We start from the raw sequence: 20,684 nt of genomic DNA, 5'->3' as shown, positions 1-20,684 counted from the left end.
AATGCTTGGTAAGAAATGTACGCATTATCCTGCCCATGTAATTGTAACCCCTCTGTACAGTATGTTCACAAATAAAATAAAATAAATTAAAAAAAGAAAAATTTAAAAAAAGAAATGTACTCATTACCTTGCCCATGTAATTGTAACCCCTCTGTACAGTATTTTCACAATAAAAAAAAAGAATTGTAGTACCTACCTCACCAGGCATTGGCAAGTCTTGAGTGAGTTATTGTAAACTACGTAGAATGGTTCCTACACTGCATGTACTAGTAAGTGTTGTAAGGCAGGCCATACTAATGTCATTTCACGGCTGTTGCCTCCATACTCAAAACAAGTGATTTGCCTGTGACTGTGTCATTGCAGTTGAAGGGGAGCCCAGGTGCTTTGCACTACCTTGCACTGGGCTTCTCCCTTGCAACCCAGCAGCAGCACCTGGCCTCAACCCTGTGTTCCTGAGATCAGCGTGCTTCTTCTCTTCCCTTTCAAGGTATATCATTCTCATGACCCTCCAAGACCGGAATGAGAAGTTGTTCTACCGAGTGCTCAGTTCCGATGTGGAGAGGTTTATGCCCATCGTGTACACACCCACCGTGGGGCTGGCCTGCCAGCACTATGGCGTCATCCTTCGACGGCCTCGGTGAGTGCAAGTGTCCAAGGGTTGAGCAGGGAGGGGGCTCCACGGAGGACAATAAAGACACAATTGATTTGAAACACTGGCCCAAGAAAAGTAGGTCACTGGCAGAGAAATAGGCTGAGAGAGCAGCTTGAAAAGCATTAAATCTTCTCCATCTTCAAATAACTGCTCAGCATGTTGTCAGAATTGGCCTGAGAAGTAGTTCACATTGTTCTCACATTATCTGATAGCCCACACCCTTTTTTCTGTTCATCTCCAAAGTGCCTACTGCTCTCCTGGCCGTTCAGGGTAATGAAGAATAGAGTGTTGGAAAACAGACACAAATTCTCTCGCTGCCTCAAAGAGCCAGTATACCTTCACTTGGGCTTGACTCAGATTCCATGAAAAACGTTATTTTACCAGGGAAAATTTTAGCATTGTATTTTCTTCCAGAGCTAAAGTATTTGGAGAAGGGCAGGGCATGGGGGGACATTTTTCTCCAAAAAGCACTCCGTTTTATTTATGTTGAGTACAGAATAGTTTTGAAAAGGAAAATAATGAAAGAATATTCAAACGTTCTCAGTGAATGGTTACTCGCTATTATAAATACATAGTTCCCACATTAAAGACAAAGGAGTTACCTAACCTATGTTAGAATATACAAATACATTATGTGCTCAGATGTATAATTTGCATTCATACAGAATGCATATATCAGTGTTTGTAATTCATGTGTTCTATGGGAAGCATGTCATGTCATCATGGATCTATGATAGCTTTTGTTAATTTTGACTCGACCATGAAAGATGGATGTGAAGAACTAAGACAAAAAAGGGTCTACACTGATCCAAGAATACCTCTCCATGCACTCATTAGAATAGTTCCTGGAACATTTGGGGTGAAATAAGATGTTGCAGAAGAGCTGAGCAGACTGAGCAAGGGGTTTCACCCAACCAAGAGGAAGTCTTTGATTTTCTAATCACCAACAAGGGGAGGGAGTTGGATTAATGGGGAACTGTTTCAGACCTAGGTCTAGACCCCATTATTGGTCCTCTAGTCGGTAAGCAATGAACAAGGCAGTGACAGCAGAATGGGGTTCCATGTGAGTAATAACAGGTCCCTGAAGCCATTCACCCCAGAAAACCAGGACATCCCTGGGTGAGGTAGACAGGGTGCTATAGAAGCTGGGCACACGTGTGAAAAATAGGCATGCCCGGTCCCAACAGGAAACCTACAGATGAGGTGGAATGAGGAGAAAAATATAATCCGGAAGGCCAAATGCTATCCTAAAGAATCTTTACATATCTTATTTGTTGCACTTCTTCTGGACACACGAACTACTATCATCCCATTTGCAAATGCAAAAATTGATGCACAGAGAAAGAAGTTGCCAAATCACACAGCCTGTAACTATCAAAGCCAGGGCACAACCTGAACCATATAGCCAGGACCACTACACTTCATTTACCATACTCTTTTACACAGGACTGTGAGCCATTTGATAGACAGTGGGCTTGGTGTCCCATTGTAGTGCCAGGAATGTTTGCCCAGGAGTCTTGCCAGAGACTTTTTCTAGAGCCTCCTTGCAAAGAATTTTCCATCCAAGTCTTAGGCCTGCAGTGGAGTGAGGCTGAGGCAGGCTCGGGCAGACAGAACGTCTTCTCGGATTAGTCCCTCACAGTCAGCAGACTTCCTGCCTATGTTTTGCACGAAGCCCTTCTTCAGATGATTACCCAATTAAATTATTTGACATGTGACAGTTTGAGCTGCTGCTCTAGGTTTCCATTTGGCTGCTTTCCAAGTGCTGATTTCACACCTGCCTTTCTCCTGAGGGAAAGGAGAGTTTAGGCTCCTGCCCCAGCCTTGAGCTTCATCTGAGGTCTGGCCTCAAATGGCTTTGCGGATTAGCATCTGAAGGGAGGACAGCCTTGAGGCCAAGAGGAAGAGAGCCAGGCCTCTCAGTTTCTGCAAAGATAAACATTCCTGCCAGGTTCCTGGGAACAATGTAGGCCTGTGTAAAGGCCTGGCCCCCACCAAGGTTAATTAGGTCCAGCTGATACTAAAATTGAGCCTCCAACATGCCTGGGCTCTGAATCACCTCACTACCAGGAAGGAGATGCCAGTGTCTCAAAGGTCCCTGAGGGTAGGGGCAGCTAGACACAGGAGAAGGTTTTGGGAACTGTTGGAGCCCTCACCACCCTCCCCTTCCTGCTCATCCTCTGCATGTGTTCCCATGGACCTGGATTGCAGAAATGTTCCCAGAGGTCTTTTGGAAGAAAGTCATAGGTGAGGCTGGTGGAGGCCAGGACATATCACACCCAGAAAAGAGACAAGAAGAGGACGCCAAGATGGTGTCCAATGTTAGTGAATACTCTTCCTCCCCAGGCCACGCAGCTTCTTTTTTTTCCTAAGGTAAATATAGTAAGTTTATTTGAAAGTGAAAGTCCTGAAAGGAAAGTAGACAAACTCCATTTGAAGAGGGACCTCAAAGAGGAGTCTAATGGAGTACTCTCAGAGAGCAGTTTTTATAGTAAGGGTTTCTTCTGGCATTTCCTTCTCTAGGTTTTGTGCTGCAACACCCTGACTCTTTCCACTGTTTGAGTCAGGACCCAGGACATAATGGGCAAACGTGTTCAAGAAAGAACTTACAACATTATCTACCATGCTCTTGACCAGCCCTGTCTTTACCTTCCTGATCCACTTAAACTCCAAACAATATGCACATATTTGTAAACCTCACACTTTACATTTCGGAGTGAAGTCCACTTGTGGAAGTGGGAATAAGTTGCTTGTGTGATCGAGGTATTAATGAAAAAAAACTTATTGTAATCAAAAAAAGAAAAAAAGATGTTCATGAAACAGATGAAGATAATGAGAAAGACATTATTCAAGAGGGAGGGGGGACATGGCCATAGGTATCAGGAACACTATGGTGATTCTTCAGAAAATGGATTCAATGCCAACAAGAACATATGGGGAGCAGTGGATAGGAAAATACTAAAAATAAATAAAATAAGCCGGGCACCAGTGGCTCATGCCTGTAATCCTAGCTACTCAGAAGGTTGAGATGTGAGGATCTCACTTCAAAGCCAGCCTGGGCAGGAAAGTCTGTGAGACTCTTTTTTTATATGTTTTTTTATTGTGAAAATACTATACTGAGGGATTACAGTTACATGAGCAAGGTAATGAGTACATTTCTTAGCAAGCATTGTTGCCTCCTCCTTTGTTTTGCCCCTACCATCCCTTCCCTCCCACCTCCACAACTACACTTCTCCCCATCCCCAGACTTCAGGCCCCAGGACTGGCAAAAACTAAATGAATAAATAAAATAAGTAAATAAACAAAATGAGGGGTTTCTGGCTGAACTAAGTTGGTATGATTATTAAACTAGATAATAAGATTTCAAGGTGGTCAGATATCAAAAGTGAGGGAAGTTTGCTAAACTGACTTAGCAGAAGTGTTTCTCAGAATAGGTTTTGCATGGAGAAAAAGAGAGAACTTACTGTCAAAGGACAGAGCAAAGCTTACTGTCTGACCTAGTCAGAAAGGACTAAGGAATCTGACCAATGTTTTAGTCAGAGAATTTGTCACACAGCTGAATTGTGGGTAATGGAAAGAGCTTGGACTTTGAAGTCAGGCAGTCTTGGCTTTGAACCTCAGCTTCTGATGACTTTGTGTGTGTGTGTGTGTGTGTGTGTGTACAAAATGCACAAAATATGAATGATACCTATGTATGTGGCTATTTGTGAAGATTGTATGGGATTGAATATATAAAAAGTCTTGCTCTCATAGGTGCTCAGCAGTTATAAATTGCCTGACATATCACCCCTAGAATGTGGCTTAATCATCCTACCCAAGAGTATAAACTAAGGGGATCTTAGTTCTCTGAAATACCCACACCATACTCTGTTTGATTCAGACCTAAAATTCTCTGAATTTTCCTAATTAGCAAATTCATAACCAAGTGAAGAATTAGAAGTATATTTAGGTGGACAGAGCAATGGCACTGGAGTTCAGAAAGCAGTCTGTGATGAATTAGAAAAACTAGAATCAGACTGGTACTGGAAGATGTATTTGGGTTTGGACAAAGCTAACAGCCCTTGGCTCTGAGCCAAGTATCTGGCTTTCTTATCTACAAACAGGTGGGTTTCTGTACACAGGCCAGTATCTCTCACACACACACATACACACACACACACACACACACACACACACACACATATTAGATTAATAATTGTCATTTGTTGAATGGTTGCAATGACTGTGGTGGGCCCTCAGCTAAAAATTTATGTATATTATATATGAGCTAAAGCTAAACTAGAGCCAATTCCTTGTAGTTTTCATGGATTTATAGCCCAGCTTCTTAGGGCCCTAGTAAAAACAGAGATAAACAGTTATATTCTTGCCTTCCTATAAACTCCCATGATGGAACTTCTGCACACAAGAAGGGCTTGGACACACATACACACACACACACACACACACACACACACACACACACACACATGAAGAGAAGTACAACTTGGTGGACAGAGCAATGGCTTTGGAGTCCAGAGGGTGTCAGTTCCCCATTAATAACCACATGTCCTTGGAGCCTGGCTACTCTACCTCCCAAGCTTGGATCACAGAAACTTGATACTGTGTGGGATTCTTGCAAAACTAGGATGAGCTAAGTGCATGTGAACATGCTTTATCAAGTGCAATGGTCCTCATAATCCTAGTCCCCGTAAAAAGGCATGGTTACATTTCATTTACTTCCTTGTAGTTTCCTGCTTACTATTTCTGATGAGTTTCATTTTCTTTTGTTGAGACATTTTTATCTTCAGCCACCTTCACCACCACCATCTCCACATATCACACGTTCAAAGGCTCATCCAGGGTCATGAATAGCCATCTATTGAAATATGGGTGTCAACATCTTTGAAAACAAACACAACCTCATTTCAGCAAATAAGAAGGCCCTGATCATCAGAACATACAGTGTTTGAGTACATCACAGTTTGGATTCCAACTCAGCGTCTGCTGACTAAAGGCACACATACACACTCACACGCACATATTCCTAGCACAACTGAAGGCAGGCAGAAATGAAGGATTAGCATCAAGAAACTCACCTCATCTCCTGCCTCAGGGCACGAAAGTACTGATTCCTTTTGCCAAGACTGGTCCACATCCAGTTACACCCAGATTCTTCTGCCAAACTCTTTCAGCTGTGCTGCTGGAAGCTCTTTCTTGAGGGAAGAAAGCACGAGATCTGCAGCTTCTCCTCTGGCCCTCTTAGTCCTTTAGCCCTGGATGCTATGGGAGGAGCACTGGATCCAGAGTTAGGAGGTCTGGGTTCTACCCTAACTACCCCTTCCTGGCTATGAATTCTAAGGCAAGTGCTTGACTCATTAGCCTCACTGCAGTGAAAGTGGTAGGGTTGGTCTACATGGTATCTATGAGCTCCTCCAACTCTAACAATAAACAAGTTAGAAATGACTCCTTAAAGGGAGGCATAGTCACATTGTGTTGCTGAGCCTGAGTTTCCCACCTTTGAAATTAAAACGATGTTGTCTAAACAGCTATTTTCAATGCATGGAAAGTACATGGAGTCTCCCAAAGTTCCCAAAGAGGTTCTAGAGTAATCTCTATCCTTCCTCCCAGTTTAGCTCTTCCATGACTTTGGGGGGAATTGATTAACTTGCATTTTATTTTCCAGGTTCCCCAACCTGGAAGTATATGTGATGATCGGGCTCATCATGTAATATAGTGTTCATCTCCATCAGAGCCCTCAGCAAACTCAAATTGTTGAGTCCTGCTGCCCTCATGTCTCATTAACAGGGTTGCTAGGGATGGTGAGTCTTACTATCTTCTTCCTCCTTAAGTTTTCCACAATCAACACATAGGACTCAACCTCTCTCTCAGGATTCACTGGCATTCTACACACACACACACACACACACACACACACACACAGAGTGTAATCGCCCACCTTTAATGGTAATGGCAGCCCACATGTTTGATATCAACAACTGATTAAACAGAAACAACATTGTACTTAAGGGTGAATCATCTGGGCAAGCATGTGATTTGGATGGCATGGCTCAAACGATTAACAGCGCCAGTTGGAGATGTGTTTACGAATTTGAACTGAAACAAGAAATTATTTTTCCATTTAGAAAGTGAAATGAAGGCAAAAAAGTGTCCTGGTCAGATTATAGAGTCATACTGAACTAAAGGCAAATACCAACTATGAAGGAACAAAAAGAGGAGCAAGAAGCAGGAGAAATTAATCTATGGAGAGAGAAGAGAGCAGATGGAAGAGCAGGAGAGGGAAAAACACAAGCAAAGACAGTGCGTGTGACTTTCCATATAAATTTATACTGCAAACTCTTTTCTCAGAGGTAACTGAAGCAAACCTCTGCCTTGGGAAATGAGAAAAGCCTAACTGAAAAAAGAACTATGAAATCAGATGAATAGGATTAATTCCTGATTCCCTTGTTAATAGATTGGATGGTGCTAACAGATGAAAGTAAGTCATCTCAATCCTTAGCATGCATTGAAATCATCTGAAGGGCTTGATAAAGAACAGATATTGAAGTCTAGCAAGGGCCCAAGAACATACAAACCTAACATGGTCCAGATGATGCTGAACCATCACCACTGCAGCAACCAGACTTTGAGAACCCCTGAATTGAAGGATAGTGAAAGGAATCTCCACAGGCCATCCAAAGTAGATACTCCCAGCCCCCATTGTATGTTAGTAGCAAGACTAGGCATCCTGAGCTATGTGTTCTGGTTCCAATTCTTGTCACCAACTAACAATTCTGGAAATCCCTCCCTCTTTCTAAGCCTCAAAGTCCCTCATCTATAAAATGAGAGAGTTTTGTTAAGGGAGCTCAGGGGCTCCTTCTAACCCTAACAATCTCTCATTTTTTAGAGCACTGCAGCTATAAATTTGACTCTTAAGGCTTCTGGCATTTAAGAGGAAAAAATGCAAAAGTGGATGAAAATGCATACTATTCATTTCTGACAAGAAAAAGCTTGCAGACTTACCTGCTGGAGTGTCACTTTTTCTGAGAGCACTGATTCACAAGTGAGCAGACAGACCTACTGTAGAGTCCATGGTCTATTACGGGTTGCTCAGTGCTATGGCTTCAGGATTGATGCTGGAGTAGATCTAAGGAAGGTGGCATGAGGAGTCCTCCCCAAACAGAAGGATATTTAGCTATTATTGCAACAAGGCTGAAACTAAACTACCAAAAACTAAGTCATACTGTTAATAAATGGACAAATAGATAATTCTCAGAAGTAAAAATGGCCAATAAAAACCCATTGCAACAATGAGATATACAAGATGTTATGTCGAAAAGCAAACGTTACAACTTTGGGGAGAGGGGCGGGGAGTGGGCGGGAAGGGATGGTAAGGGGAAACAAAGGAGGAGGCAACAAGGCTTGATAAGAAATGTACTCATTACCTTGCTCATATAATTGTAACCCCTCTGACGGTATTTTCACAATAAAATATATATATATATATAATTTAAAAAAAAAACATGAAGAAAGGCTGAGAAAGTGGCTCAGTGGTAGAATCCTTGCCTTGCATGCATGAGGCCCTGGGTTCGATTCCTTAGCATCACGTAAGCAGAAAAAGCCGGAAGTGGCGATGTAGCTCTAGTGGTAGCGCGCTAGCCTTGAGCTGAAGAGCTGAGGGACAGCGCCCAGGCCCAGAGTTCAGGCCCCATGATTGACAAAAAATGTAGTATATATACACAATTCTATGCCTCCATCAGAAAGAATTTGTAGGGGCTGGGAAGGTGGCTCAGTGGTAGAGCGCTTGCCTTGCATGCCTGAGGCCCTAGGTTCGATTCCTCAGCACCACATAAGCAAAAAGAAAAAAGCCGGAAGTGGTACTGTGGCTCAAGTGGTAGAGCGCTAGCCTGAGCTGAAGAGCTGAGGGACAGCGCCCAGGCCCAGAGTTCAGGCCCCACGACCGGAACCAAAAAAAAAATTAAAAAAAGAAAAGAAAGAATTTGTATTAAGTGAAATAAGCCAGGCCCAAAGAAACATAGTTCCCATGGTTTCCCTTATTTGCAATAACTAGTATATGTCTGAGTCAAGCAGAAATGGTCAGATAAGTTGATGTTAGGTGAAATGAACTCCAAGATAAGTATTTAAATGTTTTTTCTTTCATGTGATTGTTTCTAACATATTTATAAGATTATTTCTTTGTTGCTTTTTATGTCCCTCCCCCAAGGTATAACTCCTGCTCTCACTGTACTTGATTTTTGTATAATTTGTGGAGGGGAAAGGAAAAAACAAATCGTTTAAATAGGAATACAGGTGGACCCATTGCAACAATGAGATGTACAAGTCATTAGGTGGAAAACGAACTTTACAATTTTTGGGGAGAGTGGAGTTGGGAAGGGTTGGGAAGGGGAAACAAAGGAGGAGGCAACAATGCTTGATAAGAAATGTACTCATTACCTTGCCCATGTAATTGTAACCCCTTCGTACGATATTTTCACAATAAAATAAATAAATAAATAATAAAAACATGAAGAAATGCTCAATATCGTAGCCAGAAAGGAAATGCAAATAAAAACACTGAGATATGATCTCACTCTGGTTAGAATGGCATCATTAAGAATATGAACAGCAATAAATGCTGGCAATAATAGAAAAGAGGAACTCTTTTACGCTCTTGGTAGGAATGTAAATTATTGCAATCACTATGGAAAGCAGAATGATGCTTATTCAAAAAACTAAAAATAGAATTACTCTATGATCTAGTCATGCCATTGTTGAGCAATTATCCAAAAGATTGTAAGTTAAAATAAAAGTTATGGAAACAGCAATCCTACAATGAATGAATGGATCAAGAAAATGTAATATATGTGTATCCACATACACATCTACCTGAATTTTTCTTATCCATCAGGAAGAATAATATTGTGTCATTTGCAGGGAAGTGGATGGACCTGGGAAAAAAATACGTTGAATAAAGCAAGTCAGACTCAGAGAGACAAAGGGCACATGTTTTTTCTCATATGAGGAAATCTGATTTAAAAAATACAAGCATATATGAAAACACAGAGCCATATGCATACACAAATTGACTGAAGTATAATATGCACAGGGCTGAACAATTATCAGACAGGAACAAAATGAATAGCAGGAAGCTGAAATATGTCAGAGGAAGTAGGGGTTTAAGGGAAGGGGAGCAAGCAAATGAAGGGAGGAAATGTGGGCAGATACAGTCCTAATGTTCTATGTACATATGTGAACTGGAACTAGGTACTTGAGGGAATGCATAGGGTTGAGAGACATGGGAAGAATGATGTAAAGAGCAACACTGGATCAAGATACATTTTATTCATAAATTGAAATACTGAATTGAAACTCCTTTGTAAAACTGCTTAAAGACAATAAACATACATAGTGTAGGTGGTAAAGATAGATTTCTCCAGATTTACATATTTAGATGATCTTTTTCCTTAAGTACAAGCTTCAGAGGGCAAGAAACTGTGAATTGTTCTTCTCTGAATCCCCAAGGATACTTATTGAGCATAGTCTCTTCAAGCATTTACTAGAAATTCCACTTAAAGACTTGCACTGGGCTGGGAGTAGAGCTAAGGGTGCTTAGCATGAATGAGGCCATGAGTTCCATCCCTGGCAGCCCGCCCTCCCATAAAAACAACTATCTTCTTCTGATTAGATTGGTTGAGCATTGCCCGTACTGTTGGCCACCACAAACATATGAATGACCCAAAATAGTAGTTTATTCAGGGCCTCTGACCTTAAGGAATTAACAGCTCAGATACATTGTACACATAAATTAACATGTTGTACAACTATTTAAAGATAATTTTTGAAATAAATTTTAAAATGTACTATGGGTTCCTAGAACAGTTCTAAGGAAATGTCAGAAAGTATGATAGGGATTTTCTGGTTTGCTTTGTAACTACTGAAGTGATTTCATTATGGTAAATTATCTCCTTACTAACTTGTTGGCTCTTGATTGAAATCTTGAGAAGACTTTTATTCACATTAGGAATACTCCAGGCATAGTCCTTAGCATGGAAAGACTTATAACATGGGTTTCAAGCAGGAAGAATATTATAGGCAAGGCATTGAGCTGAAACAAGCCAAGAATGATATAGTCCCAGAATTGGGACTGTGAAGGTCACTGCTAGTAGCCCAACCTTCCTTCTTAACACACCCTGATTTTTCAGTTATCTTTCTTCCTCCAGATCATCATATCCTTTGATAACTTTGCTTTTCCACAGTCCCACAGTGGGTCCTCAATAACCCCAGCCTATCATAGTAGTTCACTTGCCAGTGACTAATTTAAGTGCAGACACATGACCCAATGCTGGCTAGAAAGATGTAGGAGTGATCTTCCAGAGGACTTGAGAGAATGATTTTTCTACTCAGAGGAGAGACCTTTCTTTTCTAGACATCCTCATACCTGCCTCACATATCTGATAATCCATAGCCCTGAGAAAAAACAAACCCAGCATCAATGGAGGGATGCTGAAGTGGAAATATAGAGAATTGAGTCTTCTTTGGCAACATTGTTGAGTCACTCAAGAAATCCCAGAGAAGCTGGCACTGGTGGCTCATGTCTGTAATCTTAGCTACTCAAGAGGCTGGGATCTGAGGCTCATGGTTCAAAGCAAAGCCTGGCAGAAAAATCTGTGAGACTCTTAATCTCCAATAAATCACCAGAAAACTGGAAGTGGCGCTGTGGCTCAAGTGGTAGAGCATTTGCCTTGAGCTGAAGAGCTGAGAGACAGCGCCTAGACCCAGAGTTCAAGCCCCACAATCAACAACAGCAACAATAAAAACAAGAAATCCCAGAGACATATAGTTCTAGACTTCTTGTTATATAAATAAGTTTTCTTTTTCCTTTTAGTCAAGTCAAAAGATTGAGAACATTTCCCCTTCCCTGATTGGTTACTAGGATTGCCGGTGTCATAGGACATCTATATGCCTGATTCATTCAGAGCCCACATTATTAATCCCATTTTCATGAAGAGGGACATGAGGCACTGAAAGTTAAACTAAGACAGCTGATGAGGTATCAAGGCCACAAGAGTCACAGTTCCCTCCCCAGGCTCCAAAGTGTGCATCCTAGTTGGCTCCCTATAGAGTTTCTCATTTCATAAACTTGTACTTTCTGGTGACTGAGCAATGGTGTCCAGGACAGAGAACTTTCCACTAAGTCGGGCCACTCATGTTCAGGCCATACAAGGAGATTACACAACCAAGCAGGGTGAGGAAAGTCAGGTTGGATGAAAAGCCAAGGGAAGAGCTAGTATCAAGCTGGCCAGGGGTCAGAGTCCACTATTGAGTGGAGGTAGTGGAAGCGTTTCATGAGAAGAATAGCAACCAGAGAACTAAAGGGAAGAGTTCAAGGGGAACTACCCAATTAAATAATGCATGAAATCCAAGAGCCTGACAGTGTCTTAGGTGTGGAAATCCCAGGAGGGAAGTGGAATCTGCAGTACGTGGAGATTGGTCAATGGGAAGGTGAATGTGACCGAGTTGTCAGATTGCAAAATGCTGTAGTGGACTGTCGTGGAAACTGAGATGGATTATAAGGACTACTACTATCAAGTTCAGTCACCTTTATTGAGCAGCCAGAACTGTGATGGTCAACTTGTTCTTATTATCTTTCCATCACACAACAGCTCTAGGAAGTCAGAATGTATTATAGTTCTTCAAATGAGAGGTTCCATGGTGAATGAAAAACTTGCTTAAGGCCATGAGGCTTGTAAGCAGGAGGTCTCAGATCTGAGTCAGACTGAACTCTTCTAAGATCACTTCTTCGGTTTTGGTCCTACATTGTTAAAAAAAATCAGCATTCCTGATTGTGTATGTTGCCATACTGTGCCCAACTGCCCTCCCCATCTCCCCACCAACTACAGAGCAAACACATTCCTAGACCCAAAGAAGCTAGAAACAGGTCCTGCAGGAGCTGCACACATCATCCTCAAGGCCAGAGTCCCTTGCAGTGAGACGCTGAAATTCAGGGCTATGGATTGCAGCACCACGTCAAGGTTCTTGATTAAAGAGCCTGAGAAGGAAAGCCAGGACTCTACCCAGGTCCCTCACAACTGCACAGGCAGAGCCTTTAGTCTCGTGGTAAGGAAACACCATGCACTTGATGGGGTTTTTGCTCTACCATATTGGATGTCTGGATTATTTAATGGCCTCCACTTTTTAAAACTCCCTGCGTGGCCTGGGGAGTGTTTTAGCCAACACAAACATCTCATATGTGTCCCTAAGAACATTTAGATAACTCCCGGCTCTGAATTCCCAAACAATGCTGAGGCATTGGTCTCCTAAGAGGCCTTTGAAAATAGAGTTGAATCTCTCCAGGAAGCAGTAGGTAGGACCCTATCTTTGAATAGATTGCGTTGGGGAGCTCTTAAGAGACCCTGGAGCTCTGCCTTTCTGTAAATTTGCCCCCCTGCACAGCATATTCTGGCAAGATGACAGAGCTATCAATCAACCAGCTCAGACCAAGGCCAAAACGAAGAAGTAACACCTGGCCCACCACTGGCACAAGTCTATGGAAATGACAGGATTAGAACTCAGATCTCCTCCTTACTCCTCTCCCATTGTACACAGGGATACGTATTCTCTCCATTATTTGAATTAAATTTAATTCACAAACAGTACTTATATTTATATAACATGTTAAAGTTTTAGAGTGAAAAATGTCCTTCCAACTGCCTTGTGAAACAGGGTGGCCACCTTTCACTTGAGGAAATAGAGAATATAAGAGATTAAGAGACTCCCCCAAAGCTGTACAAATTAGTAGGCAAGAATTGCTTGGGACCTTCTATTTTGCCATCCAGGATGCTTTCTACTACTGAGCCATTAAAACCCAGCAAGGAGAAGCAATATTACTATGCTTACTATTGTATGCCCACACCCCACAGGACTTGCCAGGTATTCCTTGTTAGAGGAAAAGGAAGGATGCATGGGAGGAAAGGCAGACAGAGGAAATTAGAAATATTCTATCCCCTAGTGGCTTCTAATAGAACCCTAAGAAGTGAACGTCTATCATCAATGGCTTCTTCCTTAAACACCAAGAGCTGTGACTCTGTTTAAAACACATTAACTTAAACTTTTTAGAACATCAGTGCAAAACTGCTTTGATTCCCCTAAGAATTTTCAACAAGAAGATTTGCCTAGGTCATGGTAGCCACTCGGTAATTTTCTAACATTTAATTATATTTCAATGCTGGCACAGGGAGATAAAAGTATTTACCAAGTGTTTCTATGTTACCAGGATAATTAAAAGAACAGGCTTTATTCATTGTTTTCAAAATAACTTTATCCTTAAAGCCAGGCCTATAAATTGGGAAGAAACAAATTGCTTGACTGAAATGAGACTATGACCTACATGTCCAGAATACCTAGTTTTAGAGAATTAATAACAATGCCCAGTCCTCATCATAAATGAGGCTGAAGAGATTGATTGCCCTTTCCTACTGGTGCAGGGTGGCCCCCGGGTGAGCCAATCAGTTCTTCTCATATGCAGCCAAGCATAGGAACATAGATGTGAAGTTGTCATGGCAACTTTTTAACTGATTGGAAGAATAGAAGCTGGAGTGACCCTCTTTGGATTGCCTGGGGATGCAGTAGAGATATCCAGTAGCGAAAAGCAGAAATATTTCTCTATGTAGTCAAAGAAAGTGCAGGAAGGTTGAATTCAAGTAATAGTTTTTAAAAATCTATGAAAAGTGCTAGTTGAAATAATTGAGGAGCAATTTAATGATTTTTTTTATCAACTTAAGAGAGAAGTGTTTGAGAATAAATTTCTTCCTAGGCCAGTACTTTCAAACTTTCCTAGGAATCTGCTCATGAAAAAGTACCAACTTAGCTCCCTTTACCAAGATTCTGAACCATTTTGTCCAGAGAGGGGGGTCTAAGATTCTCCATTTTAAAACAGTGCACAACCTAGTCTCTGCAGGAAGCCTATGGACCGTATTTTAATAAGCACTGCAAGAAAGTAGCACAAAACATCAAAGAACAGCCCCAACCTGGAGCCCACTCAATTTGTCTCACCTCACAAAACAAATTTACAGAGGGGGCGGCGGGGCGGTGTGGCGTGGACAGTCTGTGGCCATGGTCGTGGTGCAGCTGCGCAGAGCTCGGCCGCTGGGGTCTCTAAAGTGTTGCTTCTGGCCACCGCCGCTGCCAGAACCCCGGCCGGCCAGAGAGGGGCCAGCCCCGAGGCGGCTGGTGGGGGCCGCCCCAAGCACGCACCTGAGCCCAGAGGAGATGTCTGGGGGACCTCCCCGAGGTCTGCCAAGAAGGAGCTAGTTCCTTACCTATCTCTGTCAGTGGAGACGTCATCAGCCAAGCTGGAGGCCATTAATGAACTCATTCGTTTTGACCATGTACACACCAAGCCTCTAGTCCTAGAGATACCCTCTGAGACAGAGAACCAAACTAATGTGGTAGTGAACATTAAGGAAGCACCTCTCAGTCCCTCAGAGAAAGATCACCCTGAATTCATTGTCTCGGTGAAGGAAGAGCCGATAGAAGATGACTTCATTCCAGAGTTGGGTATCTCAGATCTACTTTCATCTGGCCACTGCCTGAAGCCATCCTCCTCCCTGCTGGATGCTTACAGTGACTGTGGATATGAGGGGTCCGCGTCCCCTTTCAATGACATGTCCTCTCCTCTTGGTGCAAACCATTCTTGGGAGGACACTTTTGCCAATGAACTCTTCCCCCAGCTCATTAGTGTGTAAGGAACAATCCAGTTCGGTTGCCTTTGTCCTTGACTATTACATGGCCTGGAGGACAGCAGAGAAGCCTATGCTTCATTCAAAAAGCCAAAGTAGGGGGTATACAGCCCTAGAGAACTCTTGAAGTATTTGACTCCCAGTATTGTGTCCACATCCAGCAGTCCAGGGTATTCAGATACTATGATTCAGAATGACAGTCTTTGAGATTACCTTCTGTCTTAAAGGTGATCGTGTACCCTGTGATACTTATACCATCATCTTTTGACCTGTTGTCTTAAGTCGACATGGAATTTATGAAAGACCCTTTATCATTTCTCTCCCTCTTGACATCCTAGGCTTGCCTCTTGATTTTAGATCCTTTAGTTAGTTTGTTCAAGGAGAGAAACATCTACTGAGGGGGCTCCTTTTTCCCCCATGTATAGTTCAAGGAAGGATTAAGAATCTTTTGGTCAGGTGGGCATTGGTAGCTTACACCTGTAAGTCTAGTTACTCAGAAGGCTAAGATCCGAGCATCAGGGTTTGAAGTCAACCTGAGCAGGAAAGTCTCTCTGTGAGACTCCTTATCTCTAGTTTACCAGCAAAAAGCCAGGAGTGGAGTTGTGGCTCAAGTGGTAGAGTGCTAATCTTGAGCAGAAAAGCTCAGGGACAGCACTCAGGCTCTGAGTTCAAGGTCGAGGACCCACAGAAAAAAAAATCTTTTTGTAAAGTTACAGAATCTTTTCCTGCTAGTACAGCTGTCTGAAAGTTGCTTCCTCCCTTTAAACTACCAGTGCAATTAAATGTGCAATGCAAAAAAATAAAAATTTACAGAGAATAAACACCATTTTCTATTTAAAGAATTGGTTTACTCAATGATTGATATAACACCTTATATGTTGTAATAACTTCTCAACTTATATTTTGTATTTGCTTTAACTTATTTTTCTGGACCTGGGGCTTGAACTCAAGGATGGGTGCTGTCCCTGAGCTTTTTCTTTTTTGGGGGGGGGGAAGGGGGGCAAGTCCAGTTGTGGGGCCTGAACTCTGGGCCTGGGCGCTGTCCCTCAGCTCTTCAGCTCAAGGCTAGCGCTCTACCACTTGAGCCACAGCACCACTTCTGGCTTTTTTCTTTTTTTGCTTATGTGGTGCTGAGGAATCGAACCTAGGGCCTCAGGCATGCAAGGCAAGCGCTCTACCACTGAGCCACCTTCCCAGCCCTCCCTGAGCTTTTTTGCACTATCACTCTACCACTTGAGCCAGAACTCCACTTCCAGCTTTTTGGTGCTTAACTAGAGATAAGAATCTCATGACCTTTCCTGCTCAGGTTTGAACTTCAGAGCTGAGCTCCCTGGGTAGCTAGGATTACAAGTATGTACCACAAGCACATGGCCATTGTAATTGCTTTTAATCTTTCATTTTACCATTTAGTATATTAATTGATACAAGCCAACAGTTTTTGCTTTGCCCAATGCCCTTTCTCCACCATATCCATGTAACAAACCCCTGCTTCCTCCTCAAAATCCATCTCAGATGTCTTTACCTCTTACCACCTCCCTAGTTCTGTTCTCTCTTCTCACTGTAGAATACTTCGTTCCCTCTTATGTCTACCCAGTGCTCTCAGCTATATTCTATGTCATAATTTATTTCACTAGAATTTAATAGCTATTTACAGATCTGCTCTCCTTCTCTCTTCTTTTTGGACAGGAAGCTTAATTAGACCGTGTATCTTACTCATCTTTATTTGGTGGTCCTAGGGCTTGAACTCCGGGTCTGGACTAGCATTCTGCCACTTGCACCACAGCACTACTTCTGGCTTTTCTGAATAAATTTACTGGAAATCCAAGTCTCTCGGACATTCCTGCCCAGGCTGGCTTTGAATCACAATCCTCAGATCTCAACCTCCTAAGTAGCTAGGATTATAGGCGTTAGGCAATAGAACCCAACTTTTTACTCATCTTTATAGCTTTGTCTTTTCCCTAACTCCTTCTGTATCATTTGCTATATGATTGAATAGATGGAGCAATGGATGTAAAAATGAATGGACAAATGAATAGATTGACTGCATATACAATTCACGAGAACAGAAATTTCTGGGGATTTACCTACTGAAATAAATATCTCAAGTGCTTAGAATAGTACCTATTATGTAGAGTGATTTAATAAATCATTATTGAACTAATTAATAAATAAGTACTTTTTAGCTTATACAATCCAATAGAAACAAGAGAATGATGCTAGTATATCTCTGAAAATGAAATATGAATTTTATTGATGGCACTAATATTGTTGCCTGAGAAGACTAAGATTGAAATCATATTTTGTTATTTTCTAGCATTGAATAGTTTTGAGGTTATATGTATAGATCTAAAGTATCTTGATACAAAAAAGGCAGTAATACAACAAGAATTTTGCTCATAATCACATAATTTAGAACACATCAACTTTTAGATTTACTTGTTACATGTCTCTACTAATGGTAAGCCTGGGATGTGAAGAATCCTCTAGAATGAATACATGAAATAATAAAAGTAAAAATAACTTCATTTATTGAAAATTTAGTAAGTATGCCAAGCATTCTACTTATTTGTATCATGTTCAATCTTTCCATTTGTGCCTTATAGTTTTCAGTATACATATCTTTACTTAGTTAAATATAATCATAAATATTTTATGCTATTGTCAACAGGATGTCTTTTTTACTTTTTGTGTTGTCTACTTTTAATAAAAAGAAACAATACTGATTTTATGTGTTTTATTTTGTACCCTAAAATTTTATCACATTCACTGATCATTTTGCTAGTTATTGGTACGGTCTTGAGAGTTTCCTATATATAAGATCATATTCTCAGTAAAGAGGAATACTTTCCGTTTTTCTTTGCCATTTTGGTTCTCTTAATTTCTTTCTCTTGATTGATTACTCTGGCTATGACTGGCTAGGACTATGTTAAGTGTAAGTGGTGTGTCAGCTCTCCATTGCTTTGACAAAATACCTGAAAAAATCAGCTTTAAATAAGGAAAGATGATTTGGGCTCACAGCTTCAGAGGTTTCAGTCCATGGTTGTTTGATGCTTTGAGTCTGTGGTGAGACTGCATCATGGTGGAACTGCACAATGGAGGAAGCTGAGAAGCAAAGAGAGAGGAGGGAGCTGGAGTCCTAGGATCCCCTTCCAGTATCACTCTCACCTCCTTTCACTAAGCCCTACTTCATAACAGTTTACTGCCTCCCAGAGCAAATGATGACCAAGACTTTAGGCCTTTAGAGGGCACCTGAGATCCCAGTCCCAAGCAGTTAAGAGTAGGCATTGAGCGGAAAAGCATGCAATGTTTCAATGTTGGGTATGATGTTAGCTCTTTATTGCATTGAACATTCCTTCTACACTGAATTTTTACCATGAAAGAACATTGAATTTTCTCAAATGCTTTTTTTCTGCATGTGTTATTATGAGCATGGAGTTAGTGTCTGTTCACACGATGAATCACTTTCACTGATTTGGCTATGTTAAATTATCTGTGCATCCTAGGGGTAAATCTCACTTGATCATGATGAATGATCTTAATGTGTTATTAAATTTGTCTTTTTAATGTTTTGTTGAGGACTTTTACATCTGTGTTCATCACAGTTCTTGAGTGTGAAAAGAATCAGTGTTAACATTATCACTTTGTGTGTGTGTGCATGTGTGTGTTTCTTTGTTTCTATGTGTCAGTAATGGGCGCATGAACTCAGGACCTACCTGAGTTTGGCATTTTGCTCGAGGCTGGCATTTGAGCATTTGAGCCACACCTCCACTTCCATTAGTAGCTCTTCTCTAAATCTCATTCAACAATAAAGTCATATGGTCCTGGGCTTTTCTTTGATGTCTGACTTTGTTATTGATTTAATCTGTTCACATTTTTTATTTCTTCTTATTAGAAGGTAATATGTTCCTAGGAATTTTCCCATTTCTTCTACATTATTTAATCAATTGTTATATAATTGTTCATGGTATTCTCTTACCATCCTTTCTATTTCTATGGTAATCAGTTAGTGTCTTCTGTTTTATTTCTGATTTTATTTATGTGAGTGTTCTCTCTTTAAGTAAGTGCTTTGGCTAAACATTTGTCAACTTTATCCTTTCAAAAAACTTGTTAGGGAAATGGCGCTGTAGCTCAAGTGGTAGAGAGCTGGCCTTGAGTTGAAGAGCTGAGGGACAGCGCCCAGGCCCAGAGTGCAAGCCCCATGACCGACAAAAACAAAACAAAACAAAAAGCTTGTTAGTTTTGTTAGCCTTTCTTATTGTTTTTGGTTTCTATTTCATTTACTTTTGCTCTTAACTTCATTGTTCTTTCTTTTATGCTGACTTTGGACTTAGTTCTTTTTTCTAGTTCCTTGACATGTAACAATAGATGGTTTATTGGAAGTCATTCATCTTTTTAATAAAAGTATTTATTGCTATAAACTTCCCATCCGCTGCATTGCTGCATCCTATCAGCTGTGGTATGCTGTCTTTGTTTCCAGATACTTTTTAATTTCCATTTTAATTTATTCTTTGTCCCAGTGGCTCTTTAGGATAATACTGCTTCACATACCTGTGAATTTTCCAAATTTTTTCCTATTATTGATTTCTAATTTCAAACCTCTGTAATTTGCAAGCTTCTTAAGATATGTTAATATTTATTTGTGGCTAACCAGGAGAATGTTCCATACAGATTCAAGAATTTATAGTCTGTTAATGTTGACTGGAATGTCCTTTTTTATGTCAATTGCAAATTTATTCTCAATTAGATACATTACAGCGGTAATATAATTAATTGAAAATAATGCAAAATGATGCTAGAACTAATCTCCAAATTGTACATTTAATCTTGCTACTGAATTGATCTAAAATTCAAGATGCTGAATGCGCTTATCACCAGAATTCTTTTTTTAAAAAAGTAATTTTTATTCATTACTTTATTTGCATTGTTATACATTGCCTACTTATTTTTGAATATGTTTGTATTGTTATTGTAAAGGTGATGTACAGAGGGGTTACAGTTACATAAATCATGTAATGAGTACATTTCTTTTTGAACAGTTTCACCTTTTCCCTCTTTTCCTCCCAGTTTTTCCCTCACAATCCCCCTTCCTCACAAGTTGTGTAATTAATTTTCAACATAGTGTTTAGAGAGTATCCTGCTCATTTGTTCACACTTTGTCCCACCATTTTTAGCTCTCCCTTACTCTCCCTAAAACAGATAAACTTACATACAAGACAAAAAGGTATGGGGAAAAACCAGTTGTTTAAGGATACAGGTGGATCTGATGCAACAATGAGAAGTACAAGTTGTCATGTCCAAAACGAGCTTTACAACGTCGG

At 40.9% G+C, this 20,684-nt stretch overlaps 1 protein-coding gene across 1 annotated transcript in view; it reads left to right on the top strand.

Annotated features, from left to right (window-relative positions):
* Me3 (malic enzyme 3, NADP(+)-dependent, mitochondrial) overlaps positions 1-20,684 on the top strand; it is a 200,179-nt gene that overhangs the window by 97,449 nt on the left and 82,046 nt on the right. Inside the window, exon 3 of the mRNA XM_013013980.1 lies at positions 488-637. Within this exon, the coding sequence (XP_012869434.1) occupies positions 488-637 (150 nt within the window). The remainder of the gene's footprint in view (positions 1-487; positions 638-20,684) is intronic.

This window comes from Dipodomys ordii, unplaced genomic scaffold (assembly GCF_000151885.1).
Source record: "Dipodomys ordii isolate 6190 unplaced genomic scaffold, Dord_2.0 Scaffold22, whole genome shotgun sequence".
Classification (NCBI taxonomy): Eukaryota; Metazoa; Chordata; class Mammalia; order Rodentia; family Heteromyidae; genus Dipodomys; species Dipodomys ordii.
Note: the sequence above shows the minus strand (reverse complement) of the source record. Positions and strands in the feature narration are given on the sequence as shown.